We start from the raw sequence: 15,483 nt of genomic DNA, 5'->3' as shown, positions 1-15,483 counted from the left end.
AACTCAACCGCTTCAGTAGGTATGCATGCAGTCTGATGTTGCTCCCCCAGTGCTCTTAAAATGATTTTTTTATCCCCCTTCTTTACCTATCCTTTGCCATATCCGAGTTCTTGGAATGTCAACTAGAATCAAGGTTTACTGACTAACCTATGCCATCTCCTCCATATCTTGATCTCACTACTAGCTATCTTAAATGGCTTTTTACCGAGATTATGAAGAGGAAGGAGTGGTACTAGGTCAGCAACGAGCTTCTTCTCCATCGTCTCTTTCCACAAATGAATCCACCCCTTTATTGCAATCCCCAGTTCCAGAACTCAGCTACGCCGTCATCGATACCAATCCCCGGATAACTTACACCGCGCGTGGAAGAGCAGATACCATTGCCACCTCATCTACCGATACCGCCGTTGACTCCAATGCCAACAACGCCGACGATGCAGACCAAAAACAGTATAATTCCCTACTCGAGGCGCGAAGAAAACGTTTAAAGTCCAAAATCATTCCGCTTTGTCTCAGCGTCATGTTCCTCCTTGACCTCAGCGTTGGGCTCAGTGTGCCACCAACTAACGCTGTGGAGGAAAGCATCATTTGTCGCAACTTACATCCAGATGTTGTCTCGCGATTCGGAAACAGCACGGCGAGCATACTTCTAAGCGATAATCCAGTGTGCAAGGAGGACGATGTTCAGAGCTACCTAGCCACGTTGCAGGGATGGCAGGCCACTTTTGACTGCATCCCAAGCATCCTCATGACGGTACCGTTTGGTATTTTGTCGGATAAATGGGGCCGAAGACCGGTGCTTGCGCTAGCGGTGTTGGGGTCTATGTTGCAGATGTTTGCGTTGTCTACTATCCGTATGTCTGGCTCTTGGATCTGGTAGTTTGGTGGTGGTAGACTTGCAACTGAGCGCATCGCAGTATTCCTCCCGAACATTTTTCCGATATGGACGGTTTGGCTTACCTCTTCGTTTCTGCTGTAAGTCCACTTCCCAGGTGTTGGCCCGAGTCAATGGAATATCCTCGTCTGACCGAAGCCAACACATCAGCATCGGCGGAGGCGGAGGTATCATTGCAGCCATGCTCTATACCTTCATATCCGACATCGTCCCCATCGCTGAGCGAGCCACTCTTTTTTTCCAGATGCACGCTACTTACCTCACAGCGCGCATGATTTCTGGGCCTATAGCTGGCTCACTCATGGTCACCAGTCCCTGGATTCCACTCGTCCTCTCTCTGGGCCTCATGACTCTCGCGGCCGCCACTACCCTTGTCTTCCCCGAAACTCGACATCTGAAAGCCCAAGCTTCATCAACAAAACGGCTAGACAATGAAGATATTCCAGCCCATCTCTCCACAGACGACGAAGACGTTGGTAAACCCATGTTATCCTCCTCTCCACCACCGCTCTCCTCCCTTACCCAACCTCAGGCTCAGCAACCCATCACCACCAGGATAATCGACCTCGCCACCTCCCTCCGCTCTTTCACCCACTTCCTCACCACCAACAAAAGAATCTGTATCCTCACCCTCGCCCTCGGCCTTGTCGTCATCGGCAAATATGCCCAAGTCCTCCTACTCCAATACGCCACGAAGCGCTTCCACTACTCCTGGTCCGAAGCTTCGTATCTGCTCACCATCCCGAACTTTACTTCGCTGATAACCCTCCTCTTCATTCTGCCGTTCGTTTCCTCCTTGCTACTTGGCACTTCTTCTTCTCCCCTTCTTTCTACCTTTTCTTCCTCCCTCTCTTCTGATACCTCTCACACCTCGTCTGGGACACACTTCTACCACCTAAACCTCACCCCCCTCACCCCGCTACAAAAAGACCTCAACTTAGCCCGCGCCTCCTCCCTCCTCCTAACACTTGGCTGCCTCCTCATTGCCCTCGCCACGACCCGCTTGGGTTTTACATCCGGAATGATCCTCTTCGCTTTAGGTTCCGGGTTAGGCTCGACGTTAAGAAGCTTGTTGAACGCGTTAGTGGACGAGGAGCACATGGGCCTACTGAATAGCGTGGTGGGATGGCTGGAGATGGTGGGCATCATGGTTGCGGGGCCGGTGTTAGCGGAGGGAATGAGTGAGGGGTTGAGGAGGGGCGGCGGTTGGGTGGGGTTGCCGTTTTGGATGGCGGGGGGGTTACTGACGGGGGCGAGTGGGTTGGTTTGGGTTGTGCGGGCTGGTGGGGAGGATGAGAAGGGAAAGAGAGAGGCGAATGTGAATGGGAGGAGAGAAGGGGGAGGAGACGAAGAAGGAGAAGAGGTGTGAATACGAGGTGCAGGTGAGAGGAGAAGGGGAGGCGTGTGTTATTCAAATTATGCGGAAGGTAGTCGCTGTACTTTATCGTCTCTTTTTTTTTCAGTATCAATAAAGGAGTCATGGCTGATCCTGTAGGAGAGTAGTGCTCGGCACTATTTATGAATATCACTATGTTTGGACTCTGGTACTAGGGATTTTACTTCCGATGTGGGATTGCTTTCCAGACCACCTATGTTTCAATATAAATAAACATTTACGGGTCTCTGTTGATGTGCAAAAACTGTAGAGAGCCAGATGTTTTGAATAAGGGAAGTTGAGATGAAATTTGGACAAGCAAGGTCCAAGAGGAAAACAACAAAACAAAAAAGAAAAAATAAACATACAACACTTGGGATTCGCTGGTCGTCACCGACCCAACTACTAGTCAAGCGATTGGTAGTTTATCTATGGGAGAGCGGACGGGATCCCGAGTTTTCTACCATCTATGGTCGTATGTGTCTTTTTGTTTGCACAATTGAACTTAAGTGGTTCTTTGCCCCCTTTTTTTTTTTTTTTTTTTTTTTTTTTTTTTTTTTTTTTTTTTTTTTTTTCCCAACAAGGTGGAGTGAGGATTTTGTCGTTTGGCGTGAAGGAAGCGGCGACATGGCTTTCCTTTAACGGTGAAATATTATGCTTTTGCCGAGACTAAGAGGCGGCCAGTCGGATGCTCTCGATTGATCCATATCTACATTTATGCCCTGCCGCTCTTGTCATTGCGGGCGATATCGAGAGCTGATTAGGAGAGGTCAGGGGTGTAGTGTAATCGACTGATGGCGACGCCTGATGCATTGCTTGGCGGTATCAACAAGTCGTCAAGTACCGCAAGTTCCTCGAGGTCTGGGCAAAAATGGACCATTTTCACCGTTGACCGATTATCCAGTCTTGGCACTTGGGGACAAGATCCGTCCATTCCAGCTACCTCTAGTATCAACAATCTTGTGAGATGGAGAAACACGGAATGGGAAAGAGCTTGGTCATGGCATGAAAGTCAGTCCTAACGACGGTCCAGCTAAATCAAAGTCACAATCGGGATAGACATCCGAGACTTGGTCGGCTTCCAACGGAGTTTCACACCCATGTTGAGATCAGGTCTTGGCAGAAATTTCCAGGTTGAAAATCTCGACCTCTTTGCTGGGGTCTCTGCTCTCTGCTCACTCGATGCGCCGCCTTCATGACTTGAACCTCAAGGGAAGAAAAGTCCGAGACGCAAACTCCTTGCAAGGGAAGCTGAAAAGCAACGGCATTGTATTATGAATAGTAGGAACTATCGGTTACTCTCAAGTTGTCAACTGTCGTTGCCCCTCTCCCATAGCGATTGTTTGCTTGCGGACAGGGTGTGGGTAGTGGCACAAAAAACCACAAAGAGGAATTTGTTTGGTTTCTGGTTCATGCCTTCCCCGCCGACCGAGCGCCGACCTACCTACCAAATCGGGCACTCCCTCCCTGCAAAGGGACTGGAGCGTCATGTGAAGCATTTTTCCACGTGCGCGGCAGGTCGCCGGCCAGTCAGTGCAAATGGCACGTACCGAAATCGTCGCATGTTGATCAGTGTACCGCGTACTTAGCCAACACTTGCACCACACTTTAAAACTGACATCACTGAAGTCCAAGGCCAATCAAATGAAATTGGGTTTGATATGTTATGATGGAGACCCGTCCATGGTCATTACACGTGCGGCATTGGGATTCCAAGCTGGAGATCAACCCCATCCCAGGGATAGACATGAACAGACAATGGACACCGCGGCTGTCAGACGAACGGTCAACGGCCCGGTCCAATTGAATCAGGAGCGGACGTCATTTCCGGTGGCATACCCCTGACGATCAGGCACAACCCCTGGAAAATCTTGGCTCATTGGAGCGCAACTTGGACAAGTTCCTTCGAGATTCAAACACGAATCCCCCCCGGACTTTGGTCAACTGCCAACATGGATAGATAGTACCAGATGCTGTCTTGGTCGTATCGGCGGTATGTACACACAAAGACAATTTGCGACATGTTCGGCTGGTTGCGCGCGGGGTGCTAGCAGTCTGCGCGACATGTGTACAAACTAACCTAAGCCTTGGAGGATGAAACGATAGACTGAGGAGAGCGGGAGTCGGAGCTTCGGGAGAGCTTCACTCTGGACATGTGCCAACGGCCGGATTGCGACGGTAGCCGGCGCTACGGACTATTTTCTGCCCGTCTTCAGACTGGTTCCGTTCCAGATATTTGATGACATTGCATCCGGTTCCATTTTTGTTCTCGGACGGGGGAGGCATGATGGTCATCTGCTAGGTACGGAAGCTCACCAAGATGCTTCTAGTGTAAGTACAGAATAAATAGGTACAGATTGACCCAACCCCTGGACACGACGCTACACTAGCGGAAAAAGCGAACAAGCACCCTGTCTGGTCGCTCCACCCACGCGACGTTCATTCGACGGCGCAATCCCAAATACCGCACGACGCCCTCGACAGCCGCCTTCTTTTCCTCCTTTTTCATCTCTTCTCCCGCTTCCCTTCCCATCCCTGTCGAGAAGCGCACGGTTGCTGGTGATAGCAGCAACCTGCCAACCTTGTTTATCGTCCGTCTTTCTCTCCCGTCACTGCACTCTCCTTCACAACGGCAACAACAGTCATTCGACAACCTTCCCATTTGGGATCTGATCACTCGTTTTATCTTTTCTCTCTCAGTTAATTTTTGAAATTTTTTTCCTAATTCTCCCAACTCTGTCGCCAATTGGCTGCTGCCATTCGACATCCACGTCCCTGCGACCACACCAACACGTTCATTTTACACTCCCGCGCCCGGATCGCGCAACGACGCCGAGAAGCTTGAAGACACTCGCTCATAGTCATTTGGATATCCAGTCAAGAGAACAGCAACATCGACAGCTGGGACCGGCTCGCCAGACCTCAACTCTGTGAAACTTATACCATACACGTTCGGTTTCCCCGTCGACATGGGCTGTTTATAGACAATCCTCTTTGACCAACAACAACGTTCTTTTCCGCCATTCGGTGCTTCACCTACCCAGGAACAGGTGGTCTTGCATTGTCATCACAGCAGCTGGGTTGGTGATAGTCTTTGCTCTTGCCGCCTGACCGGCCGTTAGTTCTAATCTTTTTTCGCGCAGTAATGTGTTTTTTGTAAACCTTGAATCTTTCGTTAATCCAGTCACTCGTTTATCTTGAAAATGGTATCGCTATTCGGTATCAAGTTCGGCGACAAGAAAAAGGGGTACGCATCTTTCCCATGCCATCATGACCACCACACCGATACTGATGGCGCAAACAGGAAGCCCGAAAGAGCAGCGGCGGGGGACAACAGCTGTGCGGACTCTGAGAAATCGGTATCCCTGCAACGAGCCATCACCAACGAAAGCAGCCGATCCGATGCAGCGGCATCCCCGATTCTTCCCCCGCCTGGCATCGCTCCCTATGCGCACGGCATCGGCGCCCAAAACCACGCCACTTCGAGCATGTCCAACCTTGCCGACCTGCATAGCAACAACGCTTCCGGCGTCAAACACTATGCCTCGGATGCGAACCTGCGGGCCAAGTTTGGCGCCATGAACGGGTCTGCGGCAAGCTTGGCACACGGCCCGGGTCCGGTTCTGTCGCCGCGCCCCCAAACTGCGAACGCCAAGAGCAAACCGTGGGACAGTTCTGACCTTCCCGATATTCCCACGATAAAGAAGGCCTCTACCGCACCTGTCGCGCCCAAGTCCCCTTTGAATCAGGTTGCCACGGATTTTCCAGCCATTTCCATGAGCACCAACGTCGTTCATTCGCCAGTGGAGAGGAAGGTGGAGGCAGGTGTGAGACTGGTTCAGTCGGACGAAGATGCGGAGGACGTGCAAGGGCCGATTTCGAAAGACCAGCAAATCCTCGAGCGAAACGTTGGGGAGGATAAGATTTCGGACGAGATGTCGCCCACTGAGCCTTTGGCAAGACCTCACTATACGTCTTTGCTAGATCCCCTCAATGGGCCAGGCCCGGTTCTGAAGAATATCGACGAGAGACCTAGTAGCCGGGGCGGCATGCAGGATGGACCGGGCCCTGTGTTCAGAGGGAACATTGGTGAAAGACCAGGTAGCCGAGGAGGAGTGCATGGCGGGCCTGGTGGCCCTGGACCGGTGTTTCGAGGCAATATCGACCAAAGACCGGGAAGCCGTGGTGGGATGCACGATGGACCAGGTGGTCCCGCCCCAATCTTTCGTGGTAACATTGATCAGAGACCCGGTAGCCGAGGTGGAATGCCTATGAGTGGCCCCAACGGACCGCCTCGCCCCTTTCCGGCCCCTGGCCATGGTCCTCCTCGCCATGGACCACCCACGCATGGCCTTCCACACCCACCCGCACCTCGCACAGGAGCTCCAGGACCCCGCGGACCCGGTCCCCATCCGGGTCCTCACCCAGGACCTCCGCGCCAAGGCCCGCCTTACCGAGGACCGATGCCGCATCAGGGACTTCCTCACCCGGGTACACCCAACCGAGGACCACCACGCCAGGGACCGCCTCCCCATGGTATTTCACCTCAGGGCACTCCCCGCCAAGGGTCTCCTCACCAAGGACCTCCTCGGCACGGATCTCCCCATGGCGCTGCTTATCATGGAACTCCCCCTCCTCATGGACCTCCACGCGGGCCCCTTCCCCATGGGCCTCACCAGTCTGGCCCTCACTCTAGTCCTCATAGTACTCCACATGGACCTCCCGGCCCTCTGCGTCCTGGCCTTCGTGGCCCCCTTATTCAAGGATCTCCCCGTCAAGGCCCTCCGCATGGCGGTCCCACACCGCTTTCTGCGCCCAACAAGCCGCTTCCTCAACAGCCAGGTGGACCTACACCTCTTTCCGCGCCCAACAAGCCATTACCTCAACAACCAGGCGTAGATACTCGTGGTCCTCTGCCACACGGGCATGCTACTTTGGGGGACCTCCCACGCCTGCAGATTCCTGGTTTGCATAGCCGTCCTCAAAGCCCCGCTGTGAAGGCTCTTGGCCCGGCCAAACCTAGCCAGGGGGATGAAGCAAGTCCGAGATCTATTTCCAGACCGGATGTAGTTCAGTCACCAAAGGGTATCTCCGCGGCCGAAACCAGGAACAACTCGCCATCGCCTCCGGAATCCATCGCAGAACACCTGCTTGACGACGATGATTCGATTTTCTCTAGGCCGATAATCAAGACCCTCGGAGCGAGACGTGACACCTTGACCGTCGTCTCCCCTCGAAGACAAAGTCTTTCGATGAGGATCGAAGAACTGGAGAGAAGCCTCATCGGTGCCCAGAAAGGCCGAAGCCTGGACGACCAGCAACGCAGCTTTGACGACAAGAGCCTCAACTCCGCTAGCAACATTTACAGCCAGTTACATTTGTCGGAGGACGAAGACGATGACGAGCCGATTCTATCATCGATCCAGCCTGCGCCGCTCCGTACTCCAACCAGAACCAGCGCAGCTAACCCGATGGTCGCCGACATGTTTTCCGAGTCACCGACCGCAGAAGACCCGCCAACTCCGATTGCCAAGGACGATCCTGAAACGCCCATCATCTCGAGCCATCCCGGATCATTCAGCAGTGCGGGCGGTAGCGGCTATGGAATACCAACCCCGAGGAGAGGAGGGCCACCGGCAGCAGCTTTCAGAACTCGTCGTCCTGCTCTCGAAGAGTACAGTCTGTACAGCGGTCGATCGACACCTGTTTCTCGCCCAGGAAGATCGGACACAGCATCCACAACCGGCGGCAACATGAGCTCTCCGTACCCGGGCACCGCCGACAGTAGCACATTCAACTCGCCCCAGCGATCCAACACTCCGCAGCTCTGCCATCCCCCTCCGCGACGTGACTTCAACCCGCCGACGCCGGCCCTGACTCCCGACCCGGAACCGCATCGACCAGCCGTCAGCCCGCTCGCCAACGCCGGCTTCAACTTCGATTTCGGCCCTACCGCCTCGAGCCAGAACATCAGCCCCAGCTCCACCTTTGGTGATCCGACCTCCGCCTCGTCCCTCACAACCACGGGCCCTCCAACGCCCGACTCCATGATCGGTCCCGGCCCCGCCATCATCTCGCCCTTGAAGCCCGCCCCGCCCGCCCCGCGCGCCTCGACCCTCAACAGGCCCCACATTCCCGCGCCGCTCAACTTCAACTTCAGTCCCGACGCCGACTCGCGTAGCACCACCAGCCCGCCTTCGCAGCACGACCAAAGCCAACAGGCCCCTTACACCCCACCACTCCGCAGGGCCACCACGCCCGCAATCGACGGTACGTTTGATGGACTTTACGAAGACGGCACGGACACAGGCATAGGCACGAGACCGTCAACCGCATTGGGCGCGCATAGACCACCGCCCATGACGCCTATCTTTGGCCAACATCCGCCCCGGGCACCGAGTAGGGCACAGACGCCCATGCTTGGTGGTGCAGACGATGCAGCGGACCCTGAAGAAGTTGCGAGGGTGTTGGGCATTGGGGTGGCGAGGGGTTTGAGCGTTAAGCAGCCGAAGCAGAGGGCGCCAGAACGGCCAACAGTGCCGAACCCAAGGTTGGTGGATGGTTTTGGAACCGGCATGTTTTAGCTGGCGGAGCTGCTGCTGGTGCTGTCGAGATTGTGGGATAAATGAGTGCCTCGGTGCACCTGTTAGGGGGGTTTGCTTCTTGTACAAAGTCACACTTGTCATATTTGACTCGGAGGAGGATGTGGAAGATGAGGGAATCTTGGAGGGGTTCAAGTGGGATTGGAGGGGAAGAGAGACTTGAACGTCTCGTACATCTGCATATTTCTTCGCGTCATCGTTTCAATCAGCAACTGGATGTTTGTTAGAATGGCAGGGATAGTGGGAAACTCTAGAAAGGAAGGTTTTGGTTTATTGGAACATCGGCACAACAAACAAGTAGCGATCAGTGTATACATAGTTCATTTTGGAATTTCTCATAATTGCATAGCACCCTAGGTTTTTTTTATTTTTGGATTTTTTTTCTTCGGGTTTGGGCAAGTCTTTAATTCCAATCATTTTGTTGAGCACCGTCTAATCCATGCTTGTGATCAAGCTTAAATGTTGGCCACGTCGTTACCAACACAAGCTTGGAGGAAAGGAGGAGAGTCCTGCCCAGTGCTTCTCACAAGTCAACGTCGCATGCAACCAAAGGAAAATCTGGGTAAATTTAAGCAAAGAAATGCTAGGTGCCTAGGATTCGGCCAAGTCAAAGCAAGCTCAAGGTCAGTCCTGACTTGAGTAATGACGAATTTGAGCGCGCGTTTAGTCAGAGGATCAAGGTTTTTGGAGCTGATATACCTTTCCGGCGGTGCGTTCTAGTCCACGTAGATATATGTGCATAGCCTGATGCACCCCAGCATCAAACGGAATTTCGTTGCCCTGGAAGTGGCAGTGAGAGAAGGGTATCTCAATGTTTGGTGTGATGGAGATTAACCCTGGTCTTGTGACCGGAAGAAAGAGTATTGGTCCGAACATGTCAATGTTAGTAATTCAGTTCAAAACCTGTTCGGTCTCCCCACAAGTCATGTCCAACTGGAATTCTTACAGTTCGACCAAGCATGACCCCAGCTAACTTAGCTTGCTTGACTTATGTGAAGCACTGAGACTCTCTGCTGCAAGATGTAATGATACCCGGAACCACGCCCTTCGTGATGACCGTCTCGTCTTCCGCTGCAGCGTCGGGCGTTGATAAGGTATGCAGTACCGCAAAGACTCGGTGCACAGGGTTTTAGGTTCCCTGGATATCAGGCATAATCTGGAAGCATACTGCAACATTCATGCCCACCAGAAATCGTATGCAAGACGGTGATTTACAATGTCTCCACCCTCCAGCGTTTATGAAAAGAGAGGTAGGAAATGGCACGAAATTGGAAAAACGTATTTACAGTGCTCCTGGGTGGCAATACATCTCCCCCACTATTATTTGCGAACATAAAATGCACATATTCGGGCAGTATACTTACATATCATGCCTGATATCCAGGGAACCTAAAACCCTGTGCCCCGAGTCTTTGCGGTACTTGTCCTTTGAGTGAAGCATATTGGCTTTGTCCATCTCACAACATTTTCCAGTCATAAATTGCCCGAGCCTGCCCACTAGGCTCTTGACTTCTGTTTCTCCGTTCGAACCAGGCGTCCACACTATCTTGCTTTTCGTCTACGGCCAATTCAATCCACTCTCATTCATTACTTCTATGTCATTCAGCGCCTTTGGCTTCCCGCCCAGCATGACAACCATGACGGGAAATACCGTCCTGAAGTGGTGGCCCATGGACATCCCAATCTTGGCCATCGGTATCCCCCATGAGGAGTTCATAACCAAATACTGCCCGCATGCACGATCACAGGGGATTGCCCGTCTCGATGGACATAGTTTGATAATTAGCCGTCGTGGAGACTTGACCATCACCAAAGTCAAGAGACGCCCTGCCTCTTCCTCCATGACGTCGACGATTACGGCACAGCCCACCGGGAATAGTACGAGCCCTTGGTCTGCAATGCTGGAATCTCCGTCTCTGCCCAAAAGTCCGGCCACCAACGACACCATCGCCAGATCTTTCAGCATATCTCCTGCCATATCTACCATCAGTCCTTGCTCAAGAAGACATTCCATCTCTCGACGACGGTCTAGGTCCGCGCTCGCGCCCTTCCCCACTCAAGTAGCTGGTGCCTGGCCCGAGCCAAATAGCACTCCAACTCATCCTGCTCCCATTCCCTCCACCGACCTGGACAACTCGGCCACATCCTTCGAATCCACCTCTACCACCGTCTCCGACTCCCATCCTCAAGTTCACAACCATGCCCAAGCCCAACATGTCGAAAACGACCTCCGCACGCAAGTCTGGGGCCAAGTCTACCTCCTCACCGAAACGCAATACGCTTGCTTCCACCGCCAACACCTATCCCACTCCCAAGCTTCTCAACATGGTCGACCCCGTCAACGTGGTCAACCACATCCCCTTCTACCTCGTCCGTTAGGTATACCCATGATCTTCACCCGCGAAAGCGAAGAAGCCCAAACATGCACAACCAGAAGAAGACGGCGAAACCTCCCCGAGGTCCAGATACACTTTTTTCAACACGACCTCCTCCAGCATTCAGCTGCCAGACAAGCTGCTTTCCCCGAAACAGCGGGTGATGCTTTGCACAGGCATCTGAGCGAGGTGCGAGATATGAGGCTGGTCCGGGTTTTGACTCGCGCTGGAGATGATCCTGATCATGTTTATGATGCTATTGCGGAGGCTGTGTCGGAAACTGTCACGGATTTCGGAGAAGGTACTTCAGAAGAAGCAAGGGAAGCCGCTATGGCCACCTGGAGGCAACAGAGGGAAAAGGAGAGGAAGGAGGAGATGGTCAGAGGGTTAACGCAGTGGTCAAAGGACTTGTTGACGCAACAGGTTCCAGAACAATGGGTGAGGGAGGTGGTAGGGGGGTTAATTGAACGGGTTCAGGGACTTGAGAGGGGGGAGCTCGAGGGGGAGGTTGATGGGGAGGATGAAGAGGAGGAGGTGCTGGGAATTGAAAGTGGTAGCGACGTAGAGGAGGAGGAAGAGGAAGAGGAAGAGGAAGACAGGGAATGGGATGTAGAGGGTCAAATAAACGAAGCTATGGATAATATCACGAGGGTTGTTCGGGGCGCGTCGAGAGAGGTTATGGATCTGGCGAGGCGGGGAGTTGAAGCGTTGGTAGCCCAATTCACGAGGGAGGAGGATGGGGAGGAGGAGGAGGAATGGGAGCTGGTAGAATGGCCAGATCGGGGCGGGGGTTAAAGGTGACGGGGAAATGGGATGGGTTATAGAATGTACTTGATCATCTTGGTTCTGCCGCTGTATAGCATCGCCACTTGGTTCGCATACAGCTACAAATTTCGTCGTAAAAGTAAATAGGTAATCGAGGAAAGGTGGTCAAACCCGTCGGGTGCCGATCGGTAGACGTTGGTAACAGCGACGGGACGGGGCCGGTTGAGGTCGGCGGCCGTGCGCCTTCCACGCGGCAAACCCCCGTGAACCCCTCCCGCCGGGATGACGGGCAAACATTCCCCGCCTGCTCGTCCAGTCCCAACAGCCAGGATCCCAGTCAGGGCCGAGAGCCTCCAGTGGGTCCGTTCCGGTGGTGGTGGGGCCAGAGCCCGGTCCAGAAAACTCTTTTCAGGAGCTTAATCCGTTGACCAGCTCCTCTTTCTACGGCTCCTCTTCCCCCAACTGGACTGACCGTCCGCCTCAGAGGAGGAAAAAGGCAAAAAAAGGCGAAAAAGGTCGCCGATCTGTTTGCTAACAAAAAACGTGTTTCTCACGCCTAGCCATCTGCAAATCGGGAGTGCCCGAATTTTTCAATATCTTGCCGCATATGTACTGGGCAGAGGTCTAGCACCTGATAGAGACCCATAGCGTAGCCCTATCGTGCAGGTCATTCATCTGCACACCAGAGTATATCAACCACACTCTTTCCCCAGCACGTTGTCTGCTGTTTTTTTCTTCTTTTCTTTTTCACTCTTCCATCACGGACTTCCATCACCCACCTCTTCTCCCACCCTTTCTTCCTTATTGTAGCTATTACCATAGGAAAAGAAAGACCGTTTCGCTCATCTTTATCATCTCTCTCTTCCTTAGTGACAACAATCGCCCGCAACTCGTTCCTCACCTGGGTTGACCAATTTGGATCCGACTCTCTCAGTCACCCCTAAAGCTCCCACGACAACAATCACATGTACAACACGACATCGGCGTCTTCCGACTCCCCTAGCAACTCGGCACAAAACGAGGCCTACTTGTGCCGAGTCATACACGAGCACCAAATTTGAGAAGAGCAGGCGACTTCAAGTCTTTGCGCTTGCTCCAAAGACGTAGGAAAGACTTGAGCGAGTCATTGCCAATTGTGTTATACACAAGATAAACAACGACTCGTCTTAACTACGAAACAGTTTGAACAGAAAACATCCTCACCACTCCTCTTGTTGGAGCTGAACTGGTACCTACGGTAGACGTTATACCTCTGAGACCCGAGATTGAGCTCTTGCTATACAAACCTGCAATAGAAGTTCTCCATCAGCGTTTCACAAGTATTGTTACCACTAAGTAGCAATATCGTCACAAACGTGACTTTTGGAACTTGGGATCCACCAGCTCACCACCCCACTCCGTTGCCCAAAATGGCCAACAACACCATCACCCCCTCCAGCTCCGAGCCGGAAATGACCCAAGTCAAAAGCTACGGCGCCACCACCCTCGTCACCGCCGAGCAGACCACCTCCAACACCAGCGGCGCCGCTCCCAACAACAATGCTGTCCTCACCGGCCTTGACGAACCTGACCTCGTCGCCCTCGGCATTCAGAAGCTCGAAGCGCAAAATGTGCACTGGTACTCGTACCTCCTAACCGTCGACTTCTGGCTGGTCATCCTCATCGGGCAAATTCTCTCTCTCTGCATCACGGCAACCAACACCTTCTCCTCTTTCCTTAGCGAGCTGGGAACCTCGATCCCCGCTATCCAAACCATCTTTGTCTACGCCTTGATCTTTCTCGTCTACTTCCCGATTGCCCTTTACAAGACCGGCGGCCCTCGCAAGTTCTTTGAGCAAACCTGGCGCAACAGCTGGAAGTACCTCATTCTCAGTTTTCTCGATGTCGAAGGCAACTATTTCACCGTCTTGGCCTACCGCTACACCAACCTCTTGTCAGCACAACTCCTCAACTTCTGGTCCATTGTCTGCGTCGTCATCATCTCCTTTGCCCTCCTCAAAGTGCGGTACAAATGGTTTCAGATCGGGGGCATCCTGATTTGCTGCGGCGGCATGGGCATCCTGCTGGCTTCGGACCACATCACCGGTTCCAACGGAGGTCCCGGAGTGAACATGCTCAAGGGCGACCTCTTTGGCCTCTTGGGCGCCACCTTGTACGGAATCTCCAATGTCTACGAAGAGTGGTTCGTTTCCAAACGGCCCGTTTACGAAGTCATTTCCTTCCTGGGCTTTTTCGGCGTCATCATCAACGGCGTCCAGGCCGCCATTTTCGACCGACAGGCCGCCACCGACGCTACCTGGAACGGCCCTGTGGCCGGCTATCTAGTCGGTTACACCTTCGCCATGCTGATTTTCTACTCCCTCGCTCCCCTGATCTTGCGCATGGGCAGCGCCGCCTTTTTCGACATTTCCCTTTTGACGGCCAACTTCTGGGGCGTCATTGTGGGTGTCAAGGTGTTCAAGTATGTCATTCACTTTATGTATCCCATTGCCTTTGTGTGCATTATCTTGGGACTGGTGGTGTATTTCCTGGCTGGAAGCGTGCTGGGTGATTCCAAGAAGCCGTGGTTGGGCGCAGATCAGAGTGAGGGTGTGGCAGGCGTGGGGACGGCCAAGTTAAAGGCGTTGAATGCGGCGAGGCAGAAGGCCCTGGCTGATGGGGAGGCTGGGGCGAGGGTCTGATTGGACATTTGGGGTATGTGAGGGGGCGAGGGAAGGAGGCGAGGTGTATAAAGACTGGCCGAGCTGAATCCCGGCGAGGGTGGGTGTGAGTGAATGATCCAAGCGGGACCAAGAGGGTGTGAACGATGGATGAAGAGTCTTTTTTGATAAGGAGTGGTCGTCTCGATAACCTCTTGTCAGAAGGAGTTGAGTTGATTGGAGGACAGTTGGGAGTTGGGTGGCCAAGAGTCGCTGACGGAATGGTGCTTAAAAACCGTTCATTTCATGTCAAGCAGAAGTGGAGGCACCCGTCCTCTGGGATATGATAATGATACACTACAAAATGGGGGTTGGATATGAGAGGAGGTAATACGTGGGTGGAGAATATCAGATTGGGAACAAATAACAAACCCGACTTGTTTGACTAGCGAGCTCCTATCCGACCTGTCTGTGACTGATCAGCCGTCATGGTGTTACACAGCGCTGCCGTAAGGTCATGTTTCTTGCCGCATTTTGTTACCTTGGGATCTCGCATATTCACATAGAGGTCGTACTCAAGTGTCCTTTGGTGTCTACGACCGAGTCCTTTTAAGTCTGGGTGTATGGATGGTATAGGGGCGTTGATGTACCTAATTGAATCTTCTCATTCATCTTCATAAACTAACCTTCTTTATTAGTTTACCTCCCGTAGTCCTCAAAACGAAAAAGAATAGATATCCCAAAGTATCAATTCTACAATCGCCTATGGAAGAATGACATTACACCCATACCAAGGCCTCCATCCTCTACAAATTGTTTATTGACGATTGGG

At 52.9% G+C, this 15,483-nt stretch overlaps 5 protein-coding genes across 5 annotated transcripts; all 5 read left to right on the top strand.

Annotated features, from left to right (window-relative positions):
- Positions 1–780: 780 nt before the first annotated feature.
- NEUTE1DRAFT_74167 (uncharacterized protein) lies at positions 781–2,297 on the top strand (the record flags this gene model as incomplete). The annotated part of the gene is made up of 2 exons (XM_009858810.1): positions 781–854; positions 1,046–2,297. The coding sequence occupies 2 exons, from the start codon at positions 781–783 to the stop codon at positions 2,262–2,264; spliced, it is 1,293 nt and encodes a 430-aa protein (XP_009857112.1).
- A 1,731-nt stretch (positions 2,298–4,028) lies between these two features.
- NEUTE1DRAFT_55094 (uncharacterized protein) lies at positions 4,029–4,510 on the top strand (the record flags this gene model as incomplete). The annotated part of the gene is made up of 2 exons (XM_009858809.1): positions 4,029–4,100; positions 4,388–4,510. 2 exons carry the CDS (start codon positions 4,029–4,031, stop codon positions 4,508–4,510), a joined length of 195 nt encoding a protein of 64 aa, XP_009857111.1.
- Positions 4,511–5,473: 963 nt separating this feature from the next.
- NEUTE1DRAFT_92865 (uncharacterized protein) lies at positions 5,474–9,202 on the top strand (the record flags this gene model as incomplete). The annotated part of the gene is made up of 2 exons (XM_009858808.1): positions 5,474–5,517; positions 5,575–9,202. 2 exons carry the CDS (start codon positions 5,474–5,476, stop codon positions 8,852–8,854), a joined length of 3,324 nt encoding a protein of 1,107 aa, XP_009857110.1.
- Positions 9,203–11,071: 1,869 nt separating this feature from the next.
- NEUTE1DRAFT_55444 (uncharacterized protein) lies at positions 11,072–12,042 on the top strand (the record flags this gene model as incomplete). Its single annotated transcript, XM_009858807.1, has 2 exons — positions 11,072–11,242; positions 11,368–12,042. The coding sequence occupies 2 exons, from the start codon at positions 11,072–11,074 to the stop codon at positions 12,040–12,042; spliced, it is 846 nt and encodes a 281-aa protein (XP_009857109.1).
- A 1,311-nt stretch (positions 12,043–13,353) lies between these two features.
- Positions 13,354–15,103, top strand: NEUTE1DRAFT_74165 (uncharacterized protein; the record flags this gene model as incomplete). Its single annotated transcript, XM_009858806.1, has 1 exon — positions 13,354–15,103. One exon carries the CDS (start codon positions 13,422–13,424, stop codon positions 14,691–14,693), a length of 1,272 nt encoding a protein of 423 aa, XP_009857108.1.
- Positions 15,104–15,483: the final 380 nt, after the last annotated feature.

This window comes from Neurospora tetrasperma, assembly GCF_000213175.1.
Source record: "Neurospora tetrasperma FGSC 2508 unplaced genomic scaffold NEUTE1scaffold_81, whole genome shotgun sequence".
NCBI classification, from domain to species: Eukaryota; Fungi; Ascomycota; class Sordariomycetes; order Sordariales; family Sordariaceae; genus Neurospora; species Neurospora tetrasperma.
This window is presented reverse-complemented; position numbering and strand designations above follow the sequence as displayed.